This window comes from Dermacentor andersoni, chromosome 2 (genome assembly GCF_023375885.2).
Source record: "Dermacentor andersoni chromosome 2, qqDerAnde1_hic_scaffold, whole genome shotgun sequence".
NCBI lineage: Eukaryota > Metazoa > Arthropoda > Arachnida > Ixodida > Ixodidae > Dermacentor > Dermacentor andersoni.
Genome location: NC_092815.1, coordinates 104,661,017 through 104,677,051, shown reverse-complemented (window position 1 = coordinate 104,677,051; position 16,035 = coordinate 104,661,017). Strand labels below are relative to the sequence as shown.

Genomic DNA, 16,035 nt, shown 5'->3' with positions numbered 1-16,035 from the left:
AAATTTCATGAATTGAGCCTAAAGAATAGCAGGGCATGACCAGTAATTGAAACACTTCATAAATGTCTGCGAACAGTGTCCCAGTGTCCAATTTAAATCACTGTTGAGGAGTCATTATCATCAGCCGACGTATATGTCCCCTGCAACCTCCAAATTACCCTTGCCTTCAAGTCTTCAATTACCTCTGTTCTGTTCAAGAGTCATCATCACGCAAATCGAAAGTAATAAAGGTAAAAAAAGAGTAATTAAAAGGACAAGAAAGTTCCACATAGAGCATTGCTTCTATATGTAGGGGTGTAAAATATTTACAGGAGTTGGAGCACTCTAAAAAAAAAAAGCAGTTTCTTGCAGAAAAAAGGGTGGGCAAACTCTCACGGTTGGGTTCAAGACATACAGGCAGTCTATTTTGAGGGACTAAGCTAAGACTAGTGGCATTGCCAATATGCTGCTGTCAGAAAATTTCTGCCAATGCTATACATAGGCTTAGACACTGCTTAAGTACTTGAAAATATTCTGCAAATGCAATGTACATACAGACGAATGTGTCCTGTCCTTCTAACCAGGTGCCGCCTTACTCTATAGCCCAAGACACTACCAGAAGCCAATGTTCAATTAATCGGGACTTGAAACATTGTTTCAATTCCCTGTAACTACTGGTCAGTTATATACAAGTCCTTTTGGTACAACTTCCAGAAATCTTTTATTGATTGATGCGCACCAACTTCCCTTGTATGCATCAAAGTGCATTCTTACGAGAAGCAGGATGATAGAGAAACCATTGTAGACAGGTGAACTCTCTGTATTAGTGAGTATCTCCAGCAACATATAAATGCAAGTACTAGAGCATTTAATTTGGCTCTTCTTTTAGATACACAGACTAAGATTACTTCAGCAGCTGGGACACTCTGCTTAGGAGTCAGTGCATCAACCTATTTAAGCTTCTGTGTCTTACATTGCTCTCTATATATTTCAAATGACATTTTTTTTTCTTTTCACAAGGGCACACAGACAGCACATTCCCCACATATGTGCACTTTATGCCATCAATCACCCACAAACCTTAGCGTCAAAGACCACTGATAATGTTGCCCAGCTTCCTAAGCAAATTTTCACAAGCACACATTGGAGACAAAAGGTAACATCAGGACTCGCCTGCGGTGCCGACTGTACAGAAGACGTGGGAGCCAACGTAACAAGAGACATGGTGCCCATGTTACTCCGAATGGGCACACTGGGCTGTACAACCTGTCAGAAAAGTAAGACGGATGACACAAGTGCAGAAAGGAACGCCTGCTGAAAGAGAAAATCACAGAGGTATGTGTTGCTAGAACTATAGCTCGGCTTAGTGCTCTTGCTGCTACATGAAATAATATGTGGATAAATGAGGTTGACGTAGACCAGTGGCGCAAATGCCAAGGGCAGCAGCTGACAGCGGCTAGGGTTCCCTCATTTTCCGGAACAGCACTTCACACATTGCCTACTGCACCAACCAGGCTTTTATACTGAACATGTCAGTTTTGTTGAATCATTTGTGCAGTGATCATCATAAGGACAGAGACTAGATTAAAGCCAAAGATTTCAAGTAAATAATCGTTTTGTTTTCAAGCATGTTTGAACTATTTGGGGGTCAAGTTTTTTCACAAAATGCAATGCCACCCCCCCCCCCCCCTCAGGGTCGAATTGTTTTATCACCAATTTCAAATCTTCAGACTGACCTACATCAAAAAACATTTACTGCAATTTTTTTTAGGGTGACCATAAAGTGACAACAAAATACTTTTCATACATAAAAATGCATTGTTTATTCATGAACACAGATGGCCTTCCATAAATATTTATAGTAAGAACCAAAATGTAGATACACTGACCTATATATATATATATATATATATATATATATATATATATATATATATATAATCTGATTCGGCACTTGGATAGTAGTCCCTATTGGAGCCGACTATCTGAGGTCTCTTCATTCAAGTATCTCGGCATCACCCTCACTCTAAACCTCTCCTGGAATCCCCATATTACTAACATGTGCGCCAAAGCAGCCAGGTCATTGGGGCATTTACGCCGAAACCTTCGAAACTCACCTTCTCTCATTCATAAGCTTACTTTCCAAACGGTGGTCCGCCCACAACTCAAATTTCCCTTTTCAATCTGGTCCCCCTTTCAAAGCTATTTAACTACCATGTTAGAAGCTGTTCAAAATAGAGCCGCTCACTTCATTTTTTTTTTAATTATAACCACCACTCAAGCTTAAGGCAAATTAAACTCTTTCCCTACCACAGTTAAGTAATTGCCGTGACATAGCCCTCTTGTGCTTATTTCATAAATATGCGTAGCAGTTTAACCAAAATCTTTTAGGCATAGAAGCGTCACTGCACATGTCACGTAGACTACAAGATAACCTAAGCTTCACATGCACTTATGGTAATATTGACACATTTAACTTATCGGCACTTCCATGTGCCATCGAGCTATGGAATAATCTTCCCAATAGCATAGTCGCAGAAGCTAACTCAGTGAATTTTCGGCAGTCACTCATATCACCAGCTAGACCTTGATTTTCCAAAACCATTATGTGTAGTCAATTATTCTTTTGGGCTGTTCCATTGTCTGCGCAGCTACACTTGTGCACATAGTGTTCCCGTACCAAATTTTTTACCATTGCTAACTTATCAGCTTGTTTTCATGATTCAAATTTTTATTTATATGCACATTTTTGATGTTACTTTTATGTGCTACATGTTACTGACTTACTTAATCAGTGCCCCCCCCCCCCCCCCCCCCCGACATATATCATACTATGGATAGGGTTCCTACTGCTCAGCTGTAGCATGCGTTGCTTGTTTACCATTCTTGTATATTTTTTGAAATTTTACCACCTATTGTTTATATAACTTCCACTACGCCCCTTTACTCAATGCCCATCGGGCCCTGTAAGGGACGTTCAAATAAATAAATAAATAAATTGCCACTTAACTCGATCGCAGCAGAACAACCAGTGCGCACGCCCATAGCGTAATCGAACCGTGTATGTGAGCGAGGGGCAATCACTTTTCGCAAGCCGAGTCTCGAGAAAAGAAACACAAGCATGGCAGCATCGTTTGTATATACCAGCGCCCGCCTGTGAATAGATGTAATCACATCTCTGTGAGCAACGGATGAGCAAGCATTGTTACGAACGGCTTGCAAGGGTACCGACCTACAAAATTTTGCCACCCAGCCGCAGCTGCAAGCGTGGCGAGCTTCGGAGAAGCGACCATGGAAGCCTCCCCACCTGCCGCGGTGACACGATGGTGTGCAGCATCAACACCCCCTTGGCACCGCTATGACTAAACGCGGTCGGCGGACAAAGTATTGTTAGTGAAACGCCAATGCCTTCACGGTTCGATTGAAGCAGGGGGAATTCCTGGGACGAGATACTTTGCGGTGCCTTCTCACGGGCCTTTGAAGACACCAGATAATGGAGAGCCGCCGCGGCCACTGTGCGAGGTCAGCTCGGGGATTAAGAGGCGCCTGCTCAGGTCAGGCACCGTTTTTGCGAGAACCCACTCACCTCGGCGTGGTCAGTGAAACCTGTGCGGAAGTATGTGTGTAACCCCACCACCCTCAAAGGCGGGTCCACTACAATGACTTTGAACGCTCCGAATTGGTAGCAGGTTGAACGGCCGTTTTTCCCTCACCTAGGGATCTAGAGAGGACAGAGTGCTTATAAGCAGCTGTTATGCGGCTGCTGAGTGTACATTCCTCTTTCAGTCATGTTAGACTGATGAACTGTAACGTTTTCATGTAGATAGGGTAAATAAATCTCATATTCCTCGTTCTCGATGAGAAGCAGTCCTTCCCTTCAACAACATCCTCAGCATGGATAAGTTGGACGACGGCATGGGCCAGCTACCATCTATTTCATGCCTGACCCCAAACAATACAGCATCTAGCGGTGACCCTTTGAGAGGTTATAAACTAGATAGACATCAGTTTTTAGAAGCGCAATTAATGGAAACAGCCAGTGAAACGATACCAAGACTAACTGCTGCGCGCCCTCACATGCGTGGATGGAACTCCAGGGCAAGAAAGCCATGGAATGAAAACCATTAGACTAAGGGGGAAAAAAAATGTATCCACACAGGGCGGCAGCACTTTCTGGGCAACAAATAGTTGAAAAATTCGTGCATTTTTCAAACATACAGACGGCACTGTCAATATATGGCATCGACCATTTGACACTTGTTCGTGTAATTACAGCACTGATTCACAAAGGATTAAATAAACTATTTATAATTTGCGTTATGGGCTATGTGAATCACTACTGAACGCCCCACTGGTATCAAAATAATGGGGGAATCGGTTATGTATTTCATGACTGAACACTGCTCTGTCCTTCCTGTTCAGGAGACTCACTTGTGCATGAGGTGACACGATGGTGGCCCCACAGCTAACAGTGCTGCTATTGCTAGTTGTGAGAGGCGATGGCGATGATGGGATCACTGCAGAGTGGCCGGTTGTGCCCGTGGCAAGCCCAGGCACCGCTGTGTACTGCACGGTGGCTGGAGACGTGCTGCACTTGAACGTCTTCTCGGGAACCTAGTGGTTTTTAGCAAATGAGGGGACATTTCGTGCCATCACAACAATTCTGCACATAGCAAAGCAGATGTGGAGCTGTTAAACCAATTATTTTTCAACATTTCAGCATAATGAAACAAAAGTTTTGCAGATGCTTCTGAAATTGATGAACTGCAAATGTGTGCCACTGAATAATTTAAATTAAATTCCATGCATTTGCTAGTAAGGAAAATTTATTGCTCTTAGATGAAATTATCCTTTATAAGCAATCTGCCATGAAGTAGTGGTATGAATTAAAAGGATTCTAAGAAAATATTAAGTAAACCTTTAATAAACTATGGTTACACAAAAGCAAAGTGGCCACTCTTATCATGGTAAGAGACTTAGTAACCTAGTAAAGGCAGTAAGACAAACAACAGCTGTCAAATGCCATCCCAAAGTTTCCACATCAGCTCACCATGACATCATGAATTTTGACGTCTACTCAAGTCTAGTTAATTGTTTATCAGTAAACAAGGACTACACTGCATTTTAAAGGAGCCAGCTATTCGGCCTAACAAGATCCCAGAGTTTTTCTTACACAAAAACACCACATATATAAGACAATACTTTCAAATCCATGATGTCATGCTAACAAAATGCCAATGAGATTTCGACACTGACATGAATTCAAGAAAGAATTTGGCTGTCATCTTGCGGCTAGTAATCCACATTTTTCTGCCAAATAAATAAAAATAATATATTAAAACATACTTTGCCAGTCTGAAGTGTTGCCCTTTAGCATCCCTATAAAAAAAATTACACAGCTGCACCCGACGAGCGAAGCATTGGCAGCGATTGCGAGGTTTAGCATTGCACTTAAACTCATTAGACGGTGTTCTAACTATTTGCAGGTGCAACATGCTGGAGCAACGCAGCATGCCAGGCAACTGGTATTAGAAGAAACAGCACCCTGGCAGCCACCAGGCATCTCACAATGCTGGCATGTTGAGGAGCATCGCCAATGTTGTTGCAGGTGTCGCACTACGATGGTGCATGAGATGAAAGACATGGGAAGCTGACACTGTCAGTCAGCACTTAGTAAAATATTAGATAATGTTAGCTTGACATTTAGTGTCTGTTCTGCTCAGACTAGTGCATATACACAGCAACTAAGCAAGAACACTAGTGTGCTTATAGTGTGCGTGTGCACAATGGTCATGCCAACAGCAGAAGGCAGGGTGCCGTCTTGGATCCACCACCGAGCTGACTGAGCTTCCACATTGACAATGTGTCCACTTCGCTTCGCTGTTTCTCCTGCCAAACACACTCCGCATCTCTGGAGGCCTTCTAGCCCTCCATGCGCAAGCAGCTCATGTGCTGTAGATCGCAAGACAGCATGATGACAGGAATGCACCTCAAGAGTCCGTATAATTGGTATTGCAATAAAGAAGGCAGGAAGAAGTGAGGAACACAGTGACCCACCTGATGAAGGCTGTGTACAATGGGTTGAGTGACGTGCAAAGGCTTGGCTATTGAAACTGAGGAGTGGCCAAGTGTCGTCCGTGCCAGGGGTTCCAAGGAGCGGCCCGAGGCAAAGCCAATCTGCACCTGACCAGCTCCTCCGTGCGAGCCAGACCTGGGCACCCCATGCATTCTGTGAAGGCCATCGTCGCATACATTCTTACACATAAGGAAACCTTCGCCGAACACAGCCACATTCTCGACCATTTCTGGATGGCATTTACCAGTTTAACTCAAAAGGCAAAACAGTATTAAGGTCATTGTAGCATAGATTCTCATGTGCAAGGCATACCTAGTTGCACAGAGACCTTTGATCAAGAAAAAATAACCAGTCCTCTGTGTAAACAGTTCTCTGCATGTCGCACACAACATGAATAGTGGCAGTTGAGAGCCTTTTAGGCATTGACACTGACCATATTACAAACATATGCATTACATAGAACAAAAAAATTGCAGTGCTCTTCAGGGATATAAATGCCCTTTGCCATGAGAATTGATAGTTCATGCAAGCAAGTCTCCTGCTCAGAAGTTTCTCATACACAGCATATACATTGTAAATCTTGTGCATTGGCCAAGGGACAGGCGTAGGACATAACCTCCAATCATTCACTCAGATCTTTCTAGTGTAACTGTATGTTAATGATGCATAAGACATACATAAACTGCTTACAGCACTAGCGGCTATCTAGTTAGTACTCTACATACCACTGAGAACATATATGCACTGTGGTCCAACTCCCTTGCCAAACTTTTGTAGCCATATTTTAAGAAAACCTGTGCAATGTGTCCCAAGAGAAGCTGACAGTTCCAAACACATCCAACCAGTAAAGAGCTCATAACAACTAGCAACGTGAAATTACGATGCACAGAAACAAAAGAAAGCACAAAAATAAAAATAAAAAGGGCTATTGCAAGTGCCTTTGATGGGGGCCTGAACCCTCCCCCCCCCCCTCGGGCTTGGTGAAAGAACGCAGTCCACGGATAGCATACGCTGCAGTGAAATCTCAGTCAAACTTTGCAGCCGTGGGCGGCACATGGAGCTCACAAGCAGAGCGAAGTCATCTTTTTCTGAAATACTCTCTTTACAACAGAAGCCTACTTCTCACTCTTTTCAGGCACTATACTTCTTATAGCATATTCCCATACGTGGCTGCTAATGGCCAAAAGCTGACATCAATCAAGAAGGGTGTTTGAATGAGTGCGCTTCTTCCCATTGTTACTGTGTAGATTTATTGACGCAGGTTAACAGACAGGCTGATATACAGTCAATGTCTGATTTGCCAGACTCCCTAGAGGCCGTGAAAACATCCGAAAATATCGGGCAGTCTGAAGAAATCCTGATATGGCCTTTTACTGCTGCCAAGTGCTCACATCGCCACAGGCACGTCTCAAATAGCTCTAAAGGCCTGCGTGTAAACTTATTAGGCGTATTGGTGCTTGTACTGTGTTAGGAGATGGCAGCTGCACGTGTGTATAATTAAGGTAAACCTACCGTGTCCAGGTGACAATTGCCCCTTGTCACTTTTAGTACGCTTCACCGCAAGACATCAACTATGCTTCACTGCGTCACATTGCTGTATTGAGGCGAGGGTGACTTTCGGGAACCGGCATTACGCAACGCACTGTGCCTTCCGAGCTTCGAAGCCATTGGCGAGGTTTACTAAGACGGAGTCATTGCCAACAGCGAGGCATTGTTTCAATGAAAACCCTCGCACCGAGCAGCAAGAAGCTTGATAGCGAACGTCGAAGCAGCTAGGCCTAGCGTTGCCGCAGTGGTGGCTATGGCTGCCAGCTACGTAATCAAAATGGCAGCAGTAGTGGCTTCAATAAATGCCGTTTCGGGCCTGCAGTCATGCAGTCAAGTCCGGAAAATCGGAAGGCATGGTGCCACGAATTATTAGGCATGTCCGAAAAATTGCGCGTCCGGAAACTCAGTCGTCGACTGTAAACAGAAATCTGCTTTCAAGAATTATGTACTTTCGGAAGATGACGACCATAGTCTGATCACGCTCGACCGCAGTCACCCGCAGGAACTAAACTTTGACCAGACTGCTTACTAGTGTCATAGGCATTGGGTTTTGAACACTCAACTAGCCTCAAACTACACGAAACTTAATGTCAGACCACATGCACACTTGCCAGCGTGTGCTCACGCCTGGCTGCTCCTTGCTAGACGCCTTGGCAAAATTTGATTCATATTGAGCTATTGACAGCTCTTTAAAATGCACAAGTTGGGTATGGCTGTTATCCATCAGTCAAGCTAGTGCAATACAAAGCCGATCCACACCACATAGCAGAGCCAGACTGGAGCATATGAACACGAGCACACTCAAGCCATGTCGTGCACAAAGCAAACACTGCACATATACACCACAGTTGCATGTAGCTGCAGTCTGCTATGTAGCGTAGATACCACGGCCACCACAGGGCGCCACAATGTGTCCGCTCGCTGAATGCACTGCAGCTTACTGAAGACAACCTTGTATGGCGCTTCACAGGTGCCAAAATCAGAAATAGCAACGTCTGCATGAACATCCAAAATCAATTTTGAACTGCTCATCACGGTGACGTTCAGTAGGTAGAGCGTTGTGGACGTGCCCCACTTCCCCATAGCCTTCGCGGTGCAAGGCATTGAAGAAGGAGCGGGAGTACCACAGAGGGGACCATAAGTGACCTTTGAATGCCAATAACTCCGCTTCTGCTGAAAGCATTGAAGTATTTTTTGCAGGAAAGTATATCTCAAATAGTCTACTTATAACTTGAAATGCATTCCTTGACTTCAATAAAAAGAGGTTCAGGGTTCCTTTAGAGCGAACATTGTTTAACTGCGCAAACAAACGGACCACAGAGACAGCATGGGACAAGGACGGGCGCAGCGCCAGACTTTGCAATGTCTGGCCATTTTGAGCTAACAATCACAGTGCATACAATGCGTACTAACAATCGTGTCTGCTAAGTATTACATCTCTACACGCCGCGGAAAGTCTTACATTTCAAACCAAGCACCATTTGCCCTTTTCCTTGCGGGTGCTGCGCTCCCAGCCAGAGAGTCTATGTCAATCGCACAAGTGCACCTAGTACATGGTAGTGCTGTGACGTCACTCATAGTGACACATGACTTCAAGAATTATTTAAGGCAACATCAGTTATTCGTTTATTCTCTTTCTTCCATAGAATTAAAGTTTAGAGAAATAATAAAACATACAAACCCAATGTCTGCATGTTTTTTGTTTTACTTCGCACTGTAGCAACAGAGATGTACTTCCGTTTCGTCTGCTTTTTTCCATGTTGTGCAATCGCATGCACAAAAAACGAAACTGTCATATTCTTCCATGTTCCAGTACCATGATCGTGCTCTTTTATCCTCTTGCACCTGACTTAGTGCTTGTGATTGTGGCACTGACTTACACCGCTAATCAGGTGTTCTCGTGCAGAGCCCGCAAAATCATCCGTTGTGCGAAACGAGACAAACGCAACAGCTCGCACACGAGACCGTCACTGGAGGTGTGTCCCTCAGCAAAAACGCGAGAGAGAGAGAAAAAGAAAGGCAGGGCCCGTGAAATATTCGTCACGCGATCCTCCAGCTCCGGTGTGGGAGAACGTAGAGAAGGAATTTCGCTTGCGGAGGCTATACGGGGCAAGTGGAAAGAGTGTCTATGTTGGCAATGATGCCTGCCTCCTGAATATATGGGTTCGCGTCACTTTAAGTATTTCTACCTCTGTTATTACTGAAATAATTGGAAAAATTCTTGCAATAGAATGCTCTTTAGAGGGCATTTAACAATTTCCATTGTATAACCAAAATTTGTTATGTGGCCTGATGAAGGGCCCTTAAAGTGGCTACTGGCAATATTTGATGGGGCTTTATGCTTCAAAGACACAAAATAACTTTGAGGGACGCTATAGTGAGGACTCTGGACCACCTGGGTCCCTATTTAAGGGGAGACACAGTGCAAACACTCACAATTACCAGCCAAAAATGCGTGATGAGTTGCTTACAGTTTTGGGTCCCTTTAACTATTAAAGAATGTGCCAGCAATACTTCAGCCCCATCTGTGCAGTAATAAAGCCACATCTCCATGAAATTTGTTGGTGGCGCCACGGATAAAAGGAGTGTGCCCGTGACTTCAGTTCTGGAAGCGCATCCGCGGCTCAAGGAAAAGGCTTATTATGAAATGGCTATCATCATTGTACAGCTCCCTTTCCTCTCTTTATTTATAAGCTCAAACAGTGGCATCAAGGGTGCGATAGTACATGTGAAAAGGCTAATTTAAGGACACTGTTCACCCTAACACTGCGATCTGCAAGCCTCCTGGTTAGCTCAGATGGTAGAGCATCCGCCCAAAAAAATCCCGGACCAGGACGAATTTTTCCTCAATTGCGGAGCTCTCTTTTTGAGAAACCTTAGTAGGTTTCCACTGTAGCTTCGTGCTACATTCGTGCTACATTCAGGCATATTCGGGCTACATTCGGACAATTTTCCCTCTTGTTATACTTCCTCAACATTGCGGAATTCCACAGAATTGGTTTGCCACACATATGTAGTGCAAGTTTCATGACTTTATATTCACACAAAAAAAGCAGTTTTAAAAGCAAGGTCCCCTTGAAATCTGTATATAGAAAACAATATTGCTTACTTCTGCAAGTCCATCACCTGGGTCATTGACAGGCCTGCTGATCGAGGTATGGATGCAAACGACGCTCTAGCAGGAACAAGCCCTGCTGCCCGTGCCTGCTGTGAAAGGTTACAGAAAGAAAAAAAGAAATCACAGTAACCAAACACTTCCACACCACCAACACAAAATCAGGTGAGCACGATAGAAGTAACACAGAATGACGACAGAATCTCTAAAGTGAAAGCACCATGCCCATGTAATCTATGCACAAGTACGATTGCACCACAATGAAATGGAAATAGAATTAAGCAGAGTAGAAAACCAATTAAGCATCTGTAAACTAATTGCACCAGTGTCATACACGATGGCAAATGTGGGCAGGTAAGTGCACCTTGTCATTTGTCTTGATGTGTTCAAGTTTCATTCCAGCGTGATAGTACTGTAAACCTGTCTGCCGACAATACTTCTTATGACCCTTCAACATTCATTTTGGGGTGGTGGTATATTAGGCTCATCTTTCACAACACTTAAGGTTCTTCAACATTCTATCACAAGATCACAGGAGGACTCTTCAATGCATATGCACAGCATGGAGATTACAACCCGTTGCAATCAAAGGCATTAAATGGTTATGAACAGATTTGTTGTCTGGGAAAGTGATTGGATCCATTGGCGAGTCTTGAAGTCTTGAATTAGCAAAACAGTATTGCAGCTGGAATAACTGTTAAAGGGTCACTAAGGCAAAACACCAAATAGGATAAGTCTGGCGGATTACTCTTTTCCACTTGCTTCGCAGAGAAATGTGGCTTGTTAGCAAAGTAAATAAAGGGCAAGCTTCCCTTCTTTAATTTCTTGTCAAAACCACGGTGTTGGCCAGTGAAATCTCAGATTTCGCAGCATTCTTGCACATTCAAATCCTAAACTGCTGAAACAACCTAAAAGAAAGCCACATTAGGTTCTTAATTTGTCTAATAAGATGATACAGTTTGCTGACTCAGTAACAATTTTATCTAGCCTCAAGCAGATGCTGCTATAAGATATCTATTTTACGACATCATGTGGAGCAGGTGTGCGTGTTTTAACCCTTTAAGTGCCAACACCTAATCTCACAAGTTCCAAGGTAGAGTCTCACTTGTCCACGTGTTTTGCAACTCACTTCGAATGCCAGTGTAAAATCTGGCACATTCGTCCATCCAATTTCAAAATTTTGATGTCCCTCTTTAGCCGCAAGAGCTTGGGGCAACATCGAGAGCAATAGTTCTTGGTTGTGGTGTCAAGGTACCAGCAGCACGCAGTACATGGTGCATGGTTCTTTTTCCTTGCAAGCATTTTCATGAAAAAGTTGGGATATTGGAACACAGGTCATGAGCCTTCACAACTGAGCACAAGATGTACACAGGCAACAATCACAAGGCGACAAAAGAGAGCAATGACCCAATGACCTTACTGCCTCGGTCTTGGGAGATACCCAGCTCACCTCAGCCTTCCAATGTCATGTTTTCTTGAGCAGCACACGTTTCTCATAACAGTTTCGTAGATATGCAACATTGTCCGCTAAGAGCGGTAAAGGCACCCTACGACTCAGTCCGTGCTCCCAGGATTTGCACTATGAATGTCCTCAACTCACCAATTTCGCCTTCTACTACCTGCTGGCTATGACCGGCACAAGTGAGTTCACTATTTTCAACGTCCTGCCACAGCTAAACATCTCAAGGAGGTGCATGTTTCTCCTGTTGCCTGCCCTCTGCTTGTCTGCCAACGTGGTGCTGCAGGCCGAATTTTGTTGTGATTACAGCCACCAATAAAGACAGTGTGAATATTCAATGACGTGTGTGGCCCTTACTACTCTTTGTTATAAGAACTCTGCTCTCAATTCCAGCTTCAAGAAACCTTACCACATGGCCCGAGTTTGGAGATCAAGCATGTACTGTCTAGGCAATGTAATAATCTTCAGGCAGAAACTTACTGAGCAAGATATGTGTATGCGTCCAGACCTTGCCCTTGTCTGCTTGGGCAAAGTAGGCCTGATATTCAACTTCTACTGCCACTTTGGTGACCATCCAATTCGGGAAGACTTGAAACACAGATGACTGTGGTTGTTGAAGTGCAGCAAATAACTTGTCTTGTCTTTGAAGAAGATGCTATTAAGTTTCTTAGACTTGCGATCCTACTTCCGCATCTTCATTCCTAGCTTCGCTAACATCACTCAAACTCTCAGGCACCTTCTATAAACAAGGCATTCTCACGGGCCTTGAGTGAGCACCTCTAGGTCCCTGCTCTTCTGCCAGCTGACGTTCCTCTTGTCAGCAAAGCACATTCTTCAGCATTTGGGCTCCCAACTTCACTGAATGTTCACAAGAATGCAGGTGGTGTTGGCAGTGGTGCTTTACTTGTTCACAACAGTGGCAACAACACATAATCCCTTATGCGAGTCTATTCTGCACTTACGCAGCATTTCCAGCCCTTTGACCTCAGCTTCAACAGACGTTCACGTGGATGCAAATAGAGCTGGCACTGGTGCTGTACTCATTCAAGGCAGTGTCAAAAATTGTGTCATCTTGTATGAGACTTGCCGCTCCAGTCACGCAGTGTGTTCTTCAGTGCTTTTAGCCTCTGCTCCAGCAATCACAATGGTCAAAGTGGTGTTGGAATTGCTGTGCACTTTTTCATGACAATTGTGACACGATATCTCCTTTACAAGTTGCCTCTTGAGTCAAACAGCACATTCTCTGGCACTTTGGCCTTCAGATCCAATAGACATTCTTAAGAATAGAATGCAAGCAGTGTTGGCATTGGTTCTGTACTTGTTCGAGGTAGTGGCGACAACACATTTCTTATGAGAGTTGCCTCTTGAGTCAAGCAGCATATTCTCCAGAACTTTGAAGCTCAGCTCCAACAGATGTTCACAACGATGCAAGTAGAGTTGGCAATGGTGTTGTACTTGTTCAAGATAGTGGCGATAATTAACACACCTCCTATGCGAGTTGCCTCTTGAGTCAAGCGGTGTGTTCTCTGGCACCCTCTGCTCCAAAAGATGTTCACAATGATGTAAGTAGTGTTGGCACTGGTGCTGTGACAATTAACACATCCCCTATGCGAGTCACTTCCTGAGCCACTGCGACCACAGCTACACATTTAATGAAGAAAGAGCGCCTTGTAGTCATCGCTGAGGCATAGTGGTTTTGCTCATACCTGTGCGGACTCAAAGTCTTCACGGATAAATTCCTCCACTGGCTCGTGAAACTTCGCGATCCATCTGGTCATCTTGTACACTGGCCGCGTCCTCTGCAAAAGGGCAGAGTTCATCATTTCATACAAGAATGGACAATGACACGACGATGCAGACTGTCTCTCTCGGATTCCGCTTCCCATGACTGGCTGCAGCGCAGGCAACTGTGATCATTACATCGCCCTTGCATCCTCGCAGCTCCCCGATGCTGGCTCCTTCAGAGCCGAGCAGCAGAAGGATGAGAGCTTGCAGCCGCTCCTTGATGCTGCGCGCAAACCTTCGAGAGAGAGGACCGTTTTCACATGCATGATGGCCACCTCTACAAGACGAACTGCCAGAATGTGCTTTCTCTTTGAGGTTCTTAACAGGCATAATACGCCAGTCTTGCGAGCCATGCATGCTGATCCAACATTTAGTTGCCTCATCGAAGCACTGCCTCCCAGAACTTTATTTGCTGGCTGTTTTAGCACAGCCAGGTGCATGATACACTAATGTAATGCACTGTAGAGAACAGCACGGCAAAATGGGATGAGGCAATGAATGGACACAAACGCAATGCTGAGAGAGATCCTCATCCCATTTCTGTAGACCTGTTTATTACAATCCAAAGTTGCCAAATCCCCTAGCTTTCTGTTCTCGCGTACAATAATGCATGTTCATGCAGGATGCCTGCGCTTGTGCCGAAGTCCATGGGCGCGCACCATGCTAACATGTAACTAATTACCTTATGCTAAATTTATTACGAAAACTGCAGTGTGCTGTATTGAGGAGGGGGGGATGCACATTTCTTATATCTTCTTATTGGCCACTTAGCAACCTTGCACCCTTCACAATGCTCCCACATCCTTACACTTATTGCACATTTCGTGGATGTGCATTTTTTATTCTTCCTAGAACACAGAGTTTGGCTTTCCTGCAAGCATCCTAGGGTTGGGATGAAGAAACAAGGGTCAAGAAAAGAAAGGTGGGACGAGTGGTGTGTCTTTCTATTCCTCATCCCTGAATCCAATGCATTCACTTCTCAAATGCATTCTGAATGCAGGCACCAACTAGCCTGACACTCTATGTTAAGCTTGTTTATCCAAAAAATTAAATTCTGAGGTTTTACATGTCAAAACTGCGATTTGATTATGAGGCATGCTATAGTGGGGGACTCTGGAATAACATTTACCATCTGGGCTTCTTTAATATTCTCTTAAATCTAAGTACTTGAGCATTTTTGGATTTCACCCCCCCCCCCTCCCCCCCCGAAGTAAGGCTGCTGCGTACAGCATCGAACCTGCAACCTTGAGCTTAGCAATGCAATGCCCTAGCCACTGGTCTACCACAGTAAGTGAGATTTATTTTTCCAGCACAGCTCAATTGCCTGGCACTTTGTATGAAGCAGCCGATATGATGCACAAGCCAGACGAAATTCATAGATATTCTATCACATACTTGGAGCATCCTTTCAAATACAGTGCAAGGTGCTGTAGAGCTGTAATTGCAATGCAAATTATGGGGTTTACCATTGCAAAGTAACAAACTGGACATGACAGACACCATAGTGAGGTGCTCTGAATCAATTTAGACTGCCTGGGGTTCTTTTAACATGTTTTATGGTTGCTATTCGTAAACACAAATACTTCTTTCAATGGTTTTCAAATACAGTTAAACCTCAATACAACGAGCTTCAATATGACAAAATTCAAATGAAGTATATAACTTTTTAGAACTTCTTGTCCATAGAACACCATCTATATTGAACCTCAGTATCACAAACTGTAGTAGTCAACGAGAAGAAAGGGGGTTAACCGAGGGGTCCGATTTTTATTAGTCATATCATAAGAAGCCAACGAACACTGACACCAAGGACAACATAGGGAAAATTACTTGTGCTTAATAAATGAAATAAAGAAATGATAAATTCATGGAAATTAAAGTGGATGAAAAAACAACGTGCTGCAGGTGGGAACCGAACCCACAACCTTCGCATCCCACAACCCACAAACTGTAGTGGTGTAGTAGATACACTATTTAACGAAATTTCAATGGCGCCATGAAGGAATGCCGTGGCAATAAACGAAAACTGCCATGAACGCAGATGGTCAAATGGTTGAATTATATGCAGCTGCT

General features: G+C 44.0%; 1 protein-coding gene across 5 annotated transcripts in view; it reads right to left on the bottom strand.

Moving 5' to 3' along the window:
- The window catches only part of Sap130 (Sin3A-associated protein 130), a 111,685-nt gene that overhangs the window by 60,253 nt on the left and 35,397 nt on the right, over positions 1-16,035 (bottom strand). For 2 of the 5 annotated variants that reach the window (XM_055076693.2, XM_050188281.3), the window contains 4 exons: positions 10,713-10,810; positions 6,037-6,208; positions 4,411-4,593; positions 1,153-1,245 (listed from right to left, as the gene is read on the bottom strand). In XM_055076693.2, the coding sequence (XP_054932668.1) occupies positions 1,153-1,245; positions 4,411-4,593; positions 6,037-6,208; positions 10,713-10,810 (546 nt within the window). Of the gene's footprint in view, positions 1-1,152; positions 1,246-4,410; positions 4,594-6,036; positions 6,209-10,712; positions 10,811-13,883; positions 13,966-16,035 lie in introns of those variants that run through there. The other 3 variants (XM_055076694.2, XM_050188283.3, XM_050188282.3) reach the window with 3 other exon arrangements.